At 31.9% G+C, this 16,000-nt stretch overlaps 1 protein-coding gene across 5 annotated transcripts in view; it reads right to left on the reverse strand.

Annotated features, from left to right (window-relative positions):
* LOC105450078 (angiogenic factor with G patch and FHA domains 1) overlaps positions 1-15,783 on the reverse strand; it is a 17,979-nt gene extending 2,196 nt beyond the window's left edge. The window contains exons 1-8 of one of the 5 annotated variants that reach the window (XM_011689721.1): positions 15,392-15,783; positions 15,014-15,253; positions 14,591-14,755; positions 14,229-14,382; positions 13,106-13,266; positions 12,586-13,028; positions 12,354-12,453; positions 3,144-3,699 (exon numbers count right to left, since the gene is read on the reverse strand). In XM_011689721.1, coding sequence (XP_011688023.1) covers positions 3,556-3,699; positions 12,354-12,453; positions 12,586-13,028; positions 13,106-13,266; positions 14,229-14,382; positions 14,591-14,755; positions 15,014-15,253; positions 15,392-15,556 — 1,572 coding nt within the window. In that variant the 5' untranslated portion in view covers positions 15,557-15,783 and the 3' untranslated portion in view covers positions 3,144-3,555. Of the gene's footprint in view, positions 1-3,143; positions 3,700-3,743; positions 3,866-11,393; positions 12,073-12,353; positions 12,454-12,585; positions 13,029-13,105; positions 13,267-14,228; positions 14,383-14,427; positions 14,504-14,590; positions 14,756-15,013; positions 15,254-15,391 lie in introns of those variants that run through there. The other 4 variants (XM_011689722.1, XM_011689725.1, XM_011689724.1 and 1 more) reach the window with 4 other exon arrangements.
* Between the last annotated feature and the right edge of the window lie 217 nt (positions 15,784-16,000).

Below are 16,000 nucleotides of genomic sequence, written 5' to 3' on the forward strand. Positions count from 1 at the left end.
ATGTATATGGATCTTATGTGATACATGTTTTGTCTTTTGACAGATTACCAAGACACAACTAACTGACATTTGATTTGAATTACTCGGGATGTTAATATAATATGATATCGATCGAATTCTCATATGTATATGTATATGTATGTCTAATATGATAATTATAAATTTCCTGAAAAGACAGTACAGCGATATTAAGAGATAGTTTATTATAGCGTTTTCGGACGGACCGAGTTTGATCGCTCTGAGAGCGATTTATAACGTCACATGCTCTCCTCGTCCAATGAGAAATCTAAAATAGAGCACATGACGTCATTAATTGCTCTCGGAACGATCAAACCATTTGAAAACGCTATTAAATGTTAATTAACGTCGAAATTAAAGCACAAACAATAGTATAATAAAGTGATGAGAAACACTGCTTTTTAGCCTGAATATGGGCCAATATGATGGAGTATAGCCCAATCTACAAAACAGGAAGACCCACTTGTCATAGATTGGGCGGCCCTTTCGTAGGCATATGTGACTCTATGGGAGTAATCTATGTGACGGATCATTGAATCGTATAATCTATTTACTAATGTTTTTGTGACGTGTCTTTAGTAATAGCAGACACGTGCACGCGCCCTTCTCGCGAGGTAGTTGAACTCTGGAGTATACGGAACTCGTGTACATCTCTGTTTCTTTCTCTCTCTCTCTCTCGCTCTCGATATACTAAAGATAAAATACATGTGTAACACACATATATATTTTTTGTCGATTTGTATTAGCGAAAAGCCACCAAGTGCATATATCATATAACTATATGTAATTGAGACTAAGATCGCGTGAACATTTGTTTTTCTATTACTAATTAACGCGGACACACAACCCATGCATGATAATAGGGACATACATAAATACGCGCGGTATATTGCAAAGCGTATCCTGCACTGTGTCTACCAGCTGCTACTTCATGCGTGCGTCCGCATTCCTAGCCTGTGCAATTACAAACCACGTAAAGGGACCCACATATATACATATATATATATACACATATGCGAATATACACGTACGTTTGTCTATTAGAACGCGGTCGGTGGACACATGCTAACAACGGCTACGGATTATTACCCAGCCAGAACCGAAACCTTTGTTATTTCTACCGGTGTTATACTCGACATCCGGCTCGTCGATCAAACATGACATTATTTTCATTTCTAAACTCTTTTCCAATCTAACTAAATTTTTAACATTATTAATCTCGAGTGCAGAATGTTTGTATACTCAATGTATACGTTGAACATGACAATTCTGTTGTCGATTTCATTATTATCAACGTTCTTTATCGTAAAGTATAATTTATCGCTGAAGTATAATTAATCAAATTAGCCATAAGTAAAACATGATAGTTATTCTAATATTATTCATTTTTTTACATTTTTTACCACTGTTATGTTACTTTTTTATATTAGATATATAAAATGGTCATTACTATTGTATAAAATTATATATCTAATCACTAATTCCGCTTTCGTCTGTATACACGTACCTATACGTTATTGAATTTTGTCTTATTAAGATATTCACATATTAAAATTATTAAGACCAATCTACCCAATCTAATTAAAATGTGCAATATATGATCTCTCTTTATTTATTACACACACAGTGTCCCATTTTAATTTCCTTAGTATCTCGAAAAATTTGCAAAATACGAACAAATGTTTCAGACAAAAGTTGTAGGACACGCATGAGACATAAATAACGATAAAATCAACTTCACAAAAAAATCAATTTAAAAAAATCATATTATTACATTTAAAAAAGTGGAGTGATCCATATGACCTTAAAAAATCGATTTTTTGTAAAATTAATTTTATCATTTTTTGTTCCCTTTCATCCTATAACTTTTATCTAAAACATTTTTTTGTATCTTGCTTATTTTTCAAGATATGTGCCTAGGGAAATTACAATGCAATCCTATGCGTGTATTGACAATACATTAATGATAATAATGTAATAATCTAATAACAATTGATAGATTTTTCAAATGTAATATCTAATATAAGTCTGACTCTGACGGAAGAACACATAACACGCGAAAAATGAATCTGATTAACGATTGGATAAAATGGATGAATTGTTTCGGAAAAATAGAGAAAAATGAGAACGGAGATTCCAAGTTGATTCTCTATCTTTTTCTCTTTCAGCACTAGTAGAGAAATGCATCAAGGCCAGATGAGGTCTGTCCACTATTCCACTAGAGTCGAAAAATGGCCGACAGGCAACAAATGAGAGCCATTTGTTAGCACTGATTTGGTCTGATGTTACCGCTGTGTCTAGACATTCAATCCGCCACGATTCTCTTCTACTATATCTAGTACCGTACGTTTTCATAAACTTCTCGCTTTTATGCTTTTACAACTTTCTCGCATTTGAGAAATATCTTAAAAATTTAGGCGTTATATAAGTATTATTAAAATAAGTAAAATTAAAAAGAAGAAAATTTGTAACGAAGAATGTGCGCAATTACTGACTTTCAATTTAATATAAGCGATTTGAAAAATTTGACATAGATTTTTTAAAAATCTTGAAAAAATTAGATACTTTGTTAATTTACTGAGACAAACGATTCTGATGCGTTTTTTTCGTACAGACGAATTTATTTACCAAATTAATTTTTCTGGAATAAAAATTATCGATATAAAAAAACATACAAAATAGTCGATTTATACGTTTTCATTCTTATCTAAAATTTGTAGATTTATATATCAATGGTATATAAAACTGACATTTTGTCGCGGGAGACGAGTAAAGCGACTGGAGGTGCGTTCCGTATCGTGCATGATGCGTGTATATCATTTTATCCTTGTTTAACATTCAGTGAATAACAGGGATAAAACAATACATCATGAGTATCATGCATAAAACGGAACGTATTGATTTGAACCTGGATTTGAACCAATGATGATTTTGAAGATTCTTCACAGCGTAACATAATATTTGATTTCTTTTCGCCGAATGACTTATACCAAATTATCATTCTATCGTTTATTACTAACATGTAAACGTAGTGGATCGAATGTTAAAAAGAAAACACTTTTTCAATAAATATATGATTATTGACTGATAAATTGGGAGAAGGTTGTCAAATCATCGTTCGGGCAAAAGGAATTACAACTGTTTTTATTCATATAAAAATCAACAAAACAATAGATACATTATGAATATGTTAAATATATAAGTATAAATTCTAATAATAAATATTTGTTGTGATGAAAATTTCAAATAAATTATCAGTTAATTATCAATAATATTTGTCAATATTCTATATACGTATGTACAAATTGCGTCCATGATTAATATACTGCGATTTTGCATTTACAAAGTCATTTTTCTAAATTCCAGAAGACTAATATCGCGAAAAGTTTTCGATATTTATCACTCGAAATATAGACAATATATAAAACAATAAAATTTCAATTTTTAATTTAAAAAATTAATTTGATCTTTCATAATATGCGACTATATAAGCGGCTTTATTAAATTATATCATAAGTTAATACACTTGTAAAGAAGTTAATCTACTATTTCTTTATAACGTTTTTGTGTTTTCCGCCAAACTGCCTGCTTCTTCTCCATGCTGGAATCTAACTCGATGTTAGAAACGTCCGCTTTCTTCGATCCAAGACCAACTTTGTTGTGATTGCAGGCGATAGGTAACTATAATATAAATAGCAATTTTTTATTACAAAATAATATTTGTGACTTTCTAGATGTTAAAATATTATTTGAAAGTTAACTTAAATTTTCTTCTGCATGTTCTTGCGTATTCTCGAAAGACGTAATTACCAATATAAGAAAATCACAGTTTTATGGAAAATCTATTCTGAAATTACATTGTATATAATTCTTTGTCTGTATTTGGATCAATATTTCTAACAATAATATGATGGTAGTAGAGCACGTAAGACGATATTCGATTGATTACTCGATTCATTTTACGAATTGTCTAAGAAAGCTCAATTCTGGTTTTCTCATAATGATAGCATCATCAATGCGTATGTGTACTCAATGATATCTATTGATTTGTTTAAATTATACACATGACACACACATATACACACACACACACACACACACACACACACACACACTCGCGCGCGCACGCACGCATACGCGTGTGCGTTAAAATCCACTTGAGTTTTTTACCTCGTCCCAGATGAAAGAATATAATTTAAACTTGTGTTTATTAGTTTTATTAACATCGTTTTCTTTTCGTCTTAATTATTTTCGCTGAGGAATTGTCGATTAGCAAATTATCTATATAAATATTATAAATTATTATCTATATCAATATTTTTTTCATTTTTGTAATTAAATTCTCTAAAACCTAATTAACTGTCAACAGCTTATCGCGAGATATAAAGTTTAGTTATAATTAGTCATCTTATTTTCGCGATTAATTTTCGTCTAGATATTTCCTTATATTTTTCAAATACTTATCGCATCTAAATTAAAGCTATTTCGAAATTATTAAATGGGATAATTATTATTAATCGTACAATTAACGTATATTGATCGATATCTGGGATGAGAGAGAGAGAGGGGGGAAGGAAAGGAAGGGAGAGATGAAGGGAGGTTATAATGAACTATGTCGAAGAGAAGCGAACAGTATAAAATAATCATTAAACAGCGTCTCGTCGGATATTACCGTCGGATTGCTAAATTATTTTGTCCAATCATAGCACTACGACCCAGATTTTGCAAATTTATTAGAAGATGGAAGTTAAAATAGTTTAGCAATAAAGCGAGTGATACGTCGCAAATTCAGATCCAGTACTCCATTTACAATAACAAAATCGAGATGAAAAATAAGATTATTAAAGTGTATCTACTATTAGAGTAGTAGATTATTAAAGAATATTTTACTTTGCTTTCGGATTTATTGAATGTTACATAAGTTAACTGAAAAATTTGATGAACAGATTTCAAGAAATAAATGTACATAAAATATTGTAAACGATAGTGCGAATGCAAAAAAAAAACGTCGTGAACATTTGTTAGAGGCTTTCGGTATTTGAAGAAGAATTTTATGTTTAAAGAAAAAAATATGCAACTATATACGAACTAATTTGAATTAGTTGGCGTTCAGTGGAGAGACTTTTGATACGTTTAATATAGAGAGGAAAGAAACTCCTGTGGATCGAGAACAGAGACCCAGACATCGCTATGGTCGAATAGTGCGAACAAAACAGTACCGAGACGTACAATAACATATTAGGAATTCGCGGGTTATCTGAGACATGGGTGGTAGGGTGCCAGACGGTCTGTGCCAGTTCGAAAGTTTGTCCCGGTTTACCCGTCTGGCATACCGGGAAGCGACGTAGACGCACGTGCGCTGCACCTTGACAGCTTGAATATGGGTTTCAAGCATTCCGTACTATATGTATAGTGCATATTGGATTCGAAACTTTGCTCGTTTACAACGCTGTATGTCTGCTACTGTCGACCGTTAACTGTCGATCGCCGATCACCGATCAACGATCCGTCGTCGCTACCACTATCGCCACTATCACTGCTATCACATTCTCCTTCTCTCCCTTCTTCCTCTTCTTTTTCCTTCTCTCTCTCTCTCTCTCTCTCTCTCTCTCTCTTTTCTGTCTTTCTGCCAATGTCACCATCACATTGCATTATCGTGACTTTCAGCTTCTTTCTCTCTCTTCCTACATTCTTTCCTTTTACGTTTTCCTTTCTTTCTCACAATATATTTATTTATTACATTCGAGGTGGTTTTATTATGCAAGACATATGCCCATGTGTAAATATAAGTCTAGGTATATATATGTAGGATATAGTTCTATCGAGAAGATTTTATTTTTAATCATTGGAAGAAAATATCTTTAAATTTTAGACGCAATGATTTTGAAGCAATTAAAATTTCAATCATGTTCGGTCAAAATATGCGAATGGATGTAGGTATATCAAGTATGGACGATAAATTAATCTTTTATAATGTATCTACCGTTTTTCAAATAATGGATATAGTTTCACAATGGTTCTGGAAATAATTAAAAGAAAAAATATTTACATAAGCAAAGATATGTTTCGCACATAAATAAACGGAAACGAGGTGCAAAGAACTTGTGCATATCGAGCGCGCGCGCGTGCATGTGTAATGTGTGTATGTAGTCATGGTTTTAACCGCGCGCGAGCGAATCTCTTGCGACAATCCTATGATGGATGTCTCTAGGTGGTCAGTAAGCTTTGCCGACCCTACCAAACTGTTCGATGTATATCGGTATATTTATCCAGACGAAAGCTATGTGGCGGTGATAGAGCAACTGATGTTTCTAATATGATACGTGCAGTTCGAGTCAATTATTGAAGAATGCGTGCATATAAAACAGCAATTAATAATATTAGATTATAAAAATTAACGAATCATTACTCGGTGATAAAAGTTCATTTTATCGATATAGTGCAATTAATTTATATACGTTATACTTTTGTGTTCAGAATAGCATGAAAAATATCATGCAAAATGCATTATAGATTTAATCGAGAAAAAAGAATAATGCATTTAACCCTCGTAACGACGAATGCAAAGTCACTTTGACCCGTGAGCGATAAGACACCTCGAGGGATGCAGTAGCGATTAATGACGAAGGACGATGATGTTATATTTAGCGTCGCTAATGATACAAAATATATATAGTACAAGATGTCAAAATTGTAATAAATTTATTTGTAGGAATTATACAAAAAAATACACTTATTTCGTGTATCACGTGTACAGAAAATTAAAAAGAAATAAAGTATATATTGTTCTTAAAATGTGTTTTTAAATATAATTCCTTCGAAACTAGTTTGCAATAGAAATTCTATTATGGTCAAAATGACTCTGCATTAGTCTTCCGAGGGTTGAAAAAGAACATACCTTGTAAAAAATGAATATATAAAAAATGCATGTACGTCAATTGAACCGTACATTCTCTCCATTACATCACGTCACGTCGCGTCGCGTCTGATTCGATAACATTCAATTGTATACAGTTTATGTTGACCGAGACGTATGCATTGCCGGTGCGTTGTAATTAATAAATCTCTCATTGTACATATTTGTATGTCGATACTGGACGATTATTCGACTAACGTTTGTGTTGGATCAGCATATACACATATCTCGTCTGGACCAATCGACCGCTTCTGACTGAATTGTATATTCCTAGCTAACTAACGTTACGCGCGCGGACTACCGACATACAAACAAATGTATACGTGTGTGTGTATGTGTGTGCGTGGCAATGCCGACTGTAAGCTGACACGTACCTGCGCGCGTGTGCTGCGAGTACGGATCTCATACTCGTATGTGCACAGAATTATGCACTCATGTCCGCGCGCGCGCTTCCTCCTGGCTGAATTCTGGTTAATTTCGTTTCGTCTCTGTATATCTCTTTGTTCGGGGAATCGTACCAATTTTGCATTGCGCATAGAAAATGATCTTAACCCTTTACATCTTCAATCTTAGGAGAGAATCTTTATACATACTTAAAATTTATAACATTTTTTGGGTATTACTAAGTTAAAAGTTATCTTACAAGAATCTTTGCCTTTTTTAATTTATCGCGAACCTTGGAAAATTCACAAACATGTGTGCATGCACGCGCGCGCACGCATACGAACGCATACATATAAACATAAAGCAAGTAATTAAAAATGTCTAAAATAACACGAATACTGGAGATAAAGAGAATGAAAGAAAAATCGTGTTAATCTATTTATTGTATGTAGTTAGTTAACGAACAGATGTGTTTGAACAGTGATGTTGTGTCGGATTTATTTGTGACTGTAAGTTTCCACCTGTTGCCTCCTACTTCCTTTTCTTTGTAGAATTGCTACAAAGTTTTGTCTTTTTTCTTTTTTCCGCTTTCGTTTGTATTCTTGCAACTCTTGTTTCTCTCCTTTATCTAACTTTTTAATCTTTCTTCTGATTCTTTAATCTTTCTTTCTGATTTTTCTATATTCTTAACGTATCATAAATTCTTTGCTTGTTATATATAACATATATATATATACATATATATATATATATATATATATCACTCACTCGGTTGATTTTTATTTTTGAATTATCGTGCCAGATGATATGGAAAGGTATTGGGAAGTGTTGGCAGATGAATAAACAACTTGTAAAATCAAATATATTATAAAATTATATTATAAAATGTTTGATCTGTAAACATATCAATTTTCATAATAATAGACGTCTGCCTATATTCTCACTTAACCAATTTAACGAATAGTCAAAAGTTGCATTAGAATGTAGAAAATCAACTTGTTTGTCTTTTGTCGTTTACGAACCGATTCGTATGCATTGTAAGAGGCATGCAGGCACGCGATTTTAACTTTTTCTTTTTGTTAGTACTGTTTTTGTGTCTAAATAAAGGAATATAGGGAACGAAAGCGAGAAAAAGACAAGAAGAACAAAAGATGGATGGCAACAACAAGTCATCGTGTAAAGTAAGTGTGGAAGAAGGATTGAAGTCAACATCTGCGATTCTGTTTTTATGTATATGTGCCTAACCCTGTTTTTACGAGTAACATTCATTCACGAGTAGCATTCAAAACATTCTATGAGGATTGTAAACTTCCATCGGGATTGTAATGAATTTTATATCAATTGCAATAAATATAAATGTAAATATCGTTATATTATGCTAAAGGCAGGTAAAAAATTAATTTAAAAAAAATGGTGATTAACTTTTTATAGTACATATGTAATATAACATATGTAATGTCCCACGCAAGTATGAACGAAATTTGTGACGTATAATCACTAAGTAACAATGAAAAAAACCTGATTTTTTACGATTAAATTTGTTTTCTTTCATCAGTTATTCATTAAATAAATCATATTTAATTTCTAAATTTTAGAGACAATGCCGAATTCGATGTTTAATCGAAAGAAGACATTACTATATTTTTGCACAGTATATCATTGCATTGTACATAAGTCTGTTGCATTGCGTTTTCACAATTTCGAAACGACTTTGCTGAGTCAAGAGCTATGTTAGAGGAGCGCACTACTAGCGCTATTACATCATTTTACATTTAATGAACAATAAAGATAAAACGTGATACAAGATAACGCTGGTAGCGTACTTCCCTAAATGTAAACGCTAAATGTAACGCCCGTGGTAGAGATACGCGTACGTATATTCGCATATAAGTCAGATTCTGCTATGCAAAAGAAGAAATAACCCTTCTTTCTTCTTCTTTTCTTGTATACTACTACTTGTTTTTGTCGAAAAGGAAAGATACGGTTAATAAAAAGAGGTTATTGTAATAAGAAAATAAACAAAATAATAAGAAAATGGCAACAAGTTTTCGCAAATAAATCTGTGCCAAACGATAGTCGAGGCGAATTATTTGTGTGAGCAAATATGTTGTTTTGCGCGAGCGCAGATGCGGTGTCAAAACATCTTTCTTTATTCCGATTAACGTCAGACACTACGGCAATAAAGTAGGTATGTTACGCGGTTGTACGAGCGAGTGCATTTTAAATAAATGATAATTCAAATTGAATGTGTTAAGTCAATTAACTGATTCTATTTTCTTTAATGCGGACTTAACATCAACTGAATCGTTTCTGTTAAATCCCTTAACAGATAATTTTTGCTCTCGCATTATCTCAGCTCATTACAAATATGTTACATACTGTTATTTGCATTGAGACATTTGTGTTTCGCGGAAAAAGAATCAAAGGCAATATCTCTTTCACGAATATACTTTACGGATATATTCACGAAGAGTCTTATTATCTTAATCAGCAATTTGAAATTATTCGCGTCATTTATCGAACGACTTTTTCTTCTGAGAAATTGAAATCGTAAACAGTTGTAATATTGAAATGGATGTAAATTGTAAAAGGAATCACTGGAGATGTACGCTCGTACTCTATCCGTAAAATAGCTTACGGCAGTCGATGTTTAGGAAAGTCTATAAAACGAAATCGTTGCAGTATCTAAATACAGTCTGCGAAATACACTTTGTGATCCGTGCGTTTGCAAAAAAGAAGCTTGTACAGAGATGTTTCTGTATTCTGAAATCTTTTTTTCAAAAATCGTAACTACAATTATTACTTCATAAAATAAGAAATATTTTGCGAAACACTTTGTTTAATATTTTTTAATTATCAACCGTTTTTCTTCTTGTCTTCTTTCTTAACCAACATATTTGATGGATTTTTATTATTAATTCCAACACGATCAAATTGTGATCACATCATTAAGCAATTTTAAATCCATAAATATTTTTACATTTCGTTCGCGCGAGATGGTGAGGAATTGTAACTCGAACTGCGGTGATCCGTGTCGGGTAGACTAGAGCTCGGTAAAGCACTTAGATAAATGAATTCGTCGAGATTTTAGTCGTTAAAGTATACTACGGCTTTGCGTACGTATATAGACTACACAGCCCATTTCTACAACGGTTTTACATCTCGCGGTTTACTAGCAATCGACATTCGCGGACTTTACAATGTCTAGTTTACGAGCTTTCAACGAGGCGTATCGTCCCAACGAGTGTTTTCCTTCCGTATTTTGTGCTCGTACCACCTCTCTGTCTCTCTATCGTTTACGATATAGGTCATACCATTGTGAAACGCATTTAAAGACGGTGCAGATATTACGGCGCTTCTGCAACTGCGTCAGTGGTGTACGTTAAGAGAAAGGGTGAGAAAGAAACATAAAAAAGAAAAAAAAACGAATTCAATGTAAAAGCGAAATAACTATCTACGATAACAATACAGTGGAATGAGTAAAATCGGCGAATGAGAAATGATCTTAAAACTTATCTTGACGAACCAGCTTTTGTAATGTGCAAAAAAATTTTGCAACTATTCGATATTTCCAGTTTTCGAATACGCATTTAGCGTCTTTAGCGACACAAGATGCGTTTGGATTTATTTCAAAATTGATATAATCGAACCTTTTATTTTATATATGTTTAATATATATTCTTTTTTTATATATTTAATATGTGCTTCTATTCCAATTAATCAAATTATACATTGAAAAGAAAAAGATAGTCACACACAATTAATTATGCAAAATATTCTGTGTTCCACCGTTTCAAGTGGCAATATTCTGTGATTACGATCAAGAAAAATATAATGGCAGTTTATTATATTATATTATATTTGATAAACATAAACATAAAGTAAAGAAACTTATATAAAAAGAAGGAAAATGTAAAGAATCATAAAAAAAATTTCGTGGAAACGGAAAATAAAATTGTAAAGCATATAAAATAATAAAACGCAAAATGAAATATTAAACATTAGAAAATGAGGTGGATTGTTAAAATTCTTGAATAGTGTGAAAAGTTAAATAACACACACACAATTTGGTATCTTCATATACTGTTATTTATAATATTTATTTAAAAGAAAATCATATATGACAAAAAACGTAACTTCAAATTCTAGTTCTAAAGCAATGTGATGTTTTACGAGCAAAAAATAAAAGCGGCTTTAATGGAAATAACTGTTAGAGCAAAATACGAATTTGACAAAAAAGGTGGATAGGGAGGAGACTACTAGGACAACAGGACAAACAAATGGATAGTTAGGCACAATGAACACCAGTACAGACGAGAGAAATAACAGGGAGGAGGGAGGGAGAGGAAGAGGAAGAGGGAGGGAGGAAGAGAGAGAGAGAGAGAGAGAGAGAGAGAGCTTGTGCGCGCGCGCATGCATGCGTGTGTGTATATATGTGTCTTTATCCCACCCTTCAATCCTTTTATGCGTACAGACGTCACCGCCGACTGTGTATCCTAGTATATGCAATGAGGCATATGATGCGTCTAGACAAAATAATGATTTGGATTTTAATACATTTGCATTTATTATCCCCGGCTACTACTCTGTTGTTCACGGTCTGCAATCCGAGCGGTTTCTTCTTTCGCCATTTCGCATAGTTACTCTCGTTATCATACGAATGTTCTACTCGTACCGACGGTGCTCGTTTTATCGCCGTTGAAATGCGACAAGACAAGCAACCAGGACTAAATCGGTACGCGGCGACGGTGCGACTAAAGATAGGGAAGAGGAAATTATGGATTTTCTACAATTACTCGACTAATGACTCGAACGTGCATTCGTTTCCTTTTTCTTTATCTTTAATTTTCTTGTAAACACACAGGCGTGCTGTGAATTTATAGTTTCAAATCTATAAAGATCGTACTGTTATCTTCATTACTTAATTGAAAATATTTAATCTATGTCATGTACACACACGCGCGCGCGCACAATTCATGGCAATTGTAGATGTGACGTTTTCAGAAGTTTAGCCTAAAAAAAGAAAAAAACTTACAGGTTCTGTCCTTCCATCTCCATCTTTGCCCAAGGAGCGACCTTCAGACCAACCCATTTTTGAAAGCAACTTGAATCCTTTATTATCCTTTGTTATGGATCTATAAATATTTTTATAAATATCCTTATTAGAAATTTATTTATTTTGTATAAATATTTTGTATAAATTTATTTATACAAAATAGATGCATGCGAGTTCTCTTTTATATTTGAAAGTTTCAATATATACTTACGTGTAAATAGAACTTTGTTGCGTTTTAGCGTGAGGATCCGAGGAACCTACATGCTGCCGCCTAGCTTGCGCTCTGTCTTGATAACCCGAAGCTAATTGACTACTAGATATAACATTATCATTTTCAATTCCAAATTTATGTTTCAGACGTCGCAACTCTTCCTTATGAAGCTTTGTCTTCAAAGCCTTATTTTCATTGAGATTGATGTTTTGTTGAACAAGACCCGGTTCGCAATGGCCACACGTTTCATTTCCATTATGAATATGGCATAATAATTTCGTTCCGCCAATTTTTATAACTGACCCATGCGTTATTTCATGAGGCTCAGATTCTTGCTTAGCTACTGACAGTCTTTTGCCATTTATAAAAGTACCATTTCTTGAACCAGAATCTATTACTTGATACTGTTTCTTGGCTTCGTCATATATAAAACGTGCATGATACTGTAAGTAGGTATATACAATTATGACACAAATATTGTGGTAAAAGATGAAATTTTGAACTTATCTCATTGACGTACCTTACTAATATTTATGTCCGGTATCAACACCGAATGGTCTCCCTCTCGACCTAATGAACCTCCTGTACATGTCACGAGAAAAAGGGAGCCTAATTTTAATTTCGTTAAATCTGTTTCCTTGACAATAATTCTCATACATGGTGGATAATTTTTTGCTAAATCTGAAATCAAAATAATTTCCAGATTTTTAAATTTATACACATCATAGAAAGCAGAAATAACAATTGAGTTGTAAATGAATATGTATTTGTAAAGTTTTTTTTACATTAAAATATTTAATATCAATTTCATCATAGTGAGAATTATATGTATCAGCTTTCTTGTTATAATTAAGTCTCAAATAAAATTTTAACAAGATGAATTGAAATCCATTGAAAAAAAATTATTTAATAATACTATACATATTTAAGATGTACAGATGTTCCATAATACGAAAATTTTGTAATAAATTTGGATTTTTTCTATTTTATATTTTGCAGAATCTAAAGGATGTATTCCGTTTGATGCATGATGTGCATGATGATTCATTTATTTTTGTTATTCACCGAATAAACAAAGATATTAATACATTATGCACATTATACGTGAAACGGATGTGTACCCTACAATTTTTGTTCACCTTTGAACACTGCAAGCGTCGTGCCCATTACGATCGTTAAACTTTAACTAATTTTTTAATGTTCAAAATATTATAAAAAAAACATTAGCGTTAGAAAAATTAAAAAATATTAATAAGTTAGTTTGTGCTAACAAAAATTAATTGAAATTAAAAAATAACTCATTTAAAATAAACTAAGATCAGTTAAAAGTTATTAATTTAACTTTCTTATTTAATTTTTAACTAATTAACTAGTTATTTATACTAGTTATTACCTGTCAGATTCATATATTATAAAAAATTATAATTATTTTGAAATTATTATTATGAAAAATTGTATTTTAAAATATAATGAAAAAATATTACATCAAAATTAGTTCATATTAATTTTTTTTAAATCTGCTTTATGAATAACAGCAAAATGATAAAATACATACATAATATAATAGCACAGTACCATATATAAGGTATCCACAGTATTATATAAAAAAAAATTAAAGGAAACAAATAATATAAAAAATAAACCTTGTTCTTCATCGTCATTTTCGCTACTCGTATATACGTCAGGCATAATTTCGTCAAAAACGCCGTCATTCTCACTCTCTGAACATTCGCCCTCTTCAGGTACTTTATCTTCCGAATTTTCTTCACTTATAAGTTTTCGTTTTTTAACGTCATCCTACAAGAGAGATACATATGCATATTAAAAACATAGGATAATTACCTAAAGCTTGTTGCCTGTATCTTTCAATTGTTATATCTGAAATATCCTCTATTAATTTATCTATTTCATTCAAAACCTGTAATTCAAAACAAAATTTTACATATTTTTTCACAAAAATTAATATCTAAATATATAAAATTATTTTAAAAGTTATAATTGAAACCTTGTATGATTTTCCAATTCCTTGTTCCTCCTTCATTTGAGAAGTTGCAAGATGTGTTGGAGTAGTCTTGTTTGTACAAATTTGACTGTGAAATTGGTACGTCTTACTAGCCTCATCATAGTAGTAATATGTTCCCGTATTTCCATCGTAATATAAACCTTGCTTCTAAAATAATAATAGAGCTCATATACTTATCATTTATACATATTACATACATACACACACATACATATATATATATATATATATATATATATATATATATATATATTAGAACTTTATAGAGCAGATACATATATAAGTTTCCTTGATGCTGTGTATCATACACACACAAACACAGACATCATAAAGAAACTTATATTTGTATCTGCTCCATAAAGTTGTAATATTTATCAAGCAATATGTACACGTATATATACATACTGTATCATAATAATATCCAGTATTATAATCATAATACATTCCTGATGTTTGCTCATAAACAAAACCAGTCTGTAATAAAGCTGATTCTGCTACTTGCGTCACTTGATCTACTATACTAGGTGATTTTACGCTATCACTAACATCCCAATTCTGTGATAATGATAATTTATTGAAATCTAAAGGATTTGTCTGAGTCCCACAGTGTACATATGTTTTTGTACAGAGCAAGTCTTGCTGTTTCTATAAAAGATGAATCATGAGATTCATTAATGAGATTAAAAAATGGAATTGAAAGTGACAAGAGAGAAATATATGTGCATAATTAAATTAGAATTAATTAAAGATAATAAAAACATTGATTTTATCAAAAATATATACCTGCTCATTAAGTTTCCTTCGTAGTTTATCAATTTTCTTCTGTTGTTTTTTAATATGGTCGTGCAGTTTACGTATGAATTTTATAATATGCGGAAAACTATGTAATTCTTCTGTAAAATCTTCAAAATCGAATACAATTTCTCCTTCTTCACTTTCACTATGCATTTTACACTCCTTTATTATTAATTTAATTGCCAGAAGTAATATAGCACACTGCTACATTCTACAAAATTATTACAAGAAGGAAATATTTGAAATGGTAAATATTTAACCTTATTTATTTACTTCAAGCTCTGATGCAAGAGCATATATTTCGTGTTTTCTTATTACAAAACAATACGAGACAACATAAGAGGTTAATATCACTGAAACTTGTAGCAGAGAGAAGCGCCTGAGAGCGGAGCGCCTCTATGTACATAAAACGTGGACATTGAACTACGTAGCAAATGTCCACGATTTATGTCGGTAATGTCCGCGATTTTACACCTTCTGCACTGCACTTTAAATGAAATGCGTGCGTTATTGGAGAGAGAAAGGGAATATATGAGAAATACAAAAACTACAGCAGACCTGTTAATATAGCATCTCTGTGACAAACACATGTGTACG

Source organism: Wasmannia auropunctata, unplaced genomic scaffold (assembly GCF_000956235.1).
Source record: "Wasmannia auropunctata unplaced genomic scaffold, wasmannia.A_1.0 LD336069.1, whole genome shotgun sequence".
In the NCBI taxonomy this organism is placed as follows: Eukaryota; Metazoa; Arthropoda; class Insecta; order Hymenoptera; family Formicidae; genus Wasmannia; species Wasmannia auropunctata.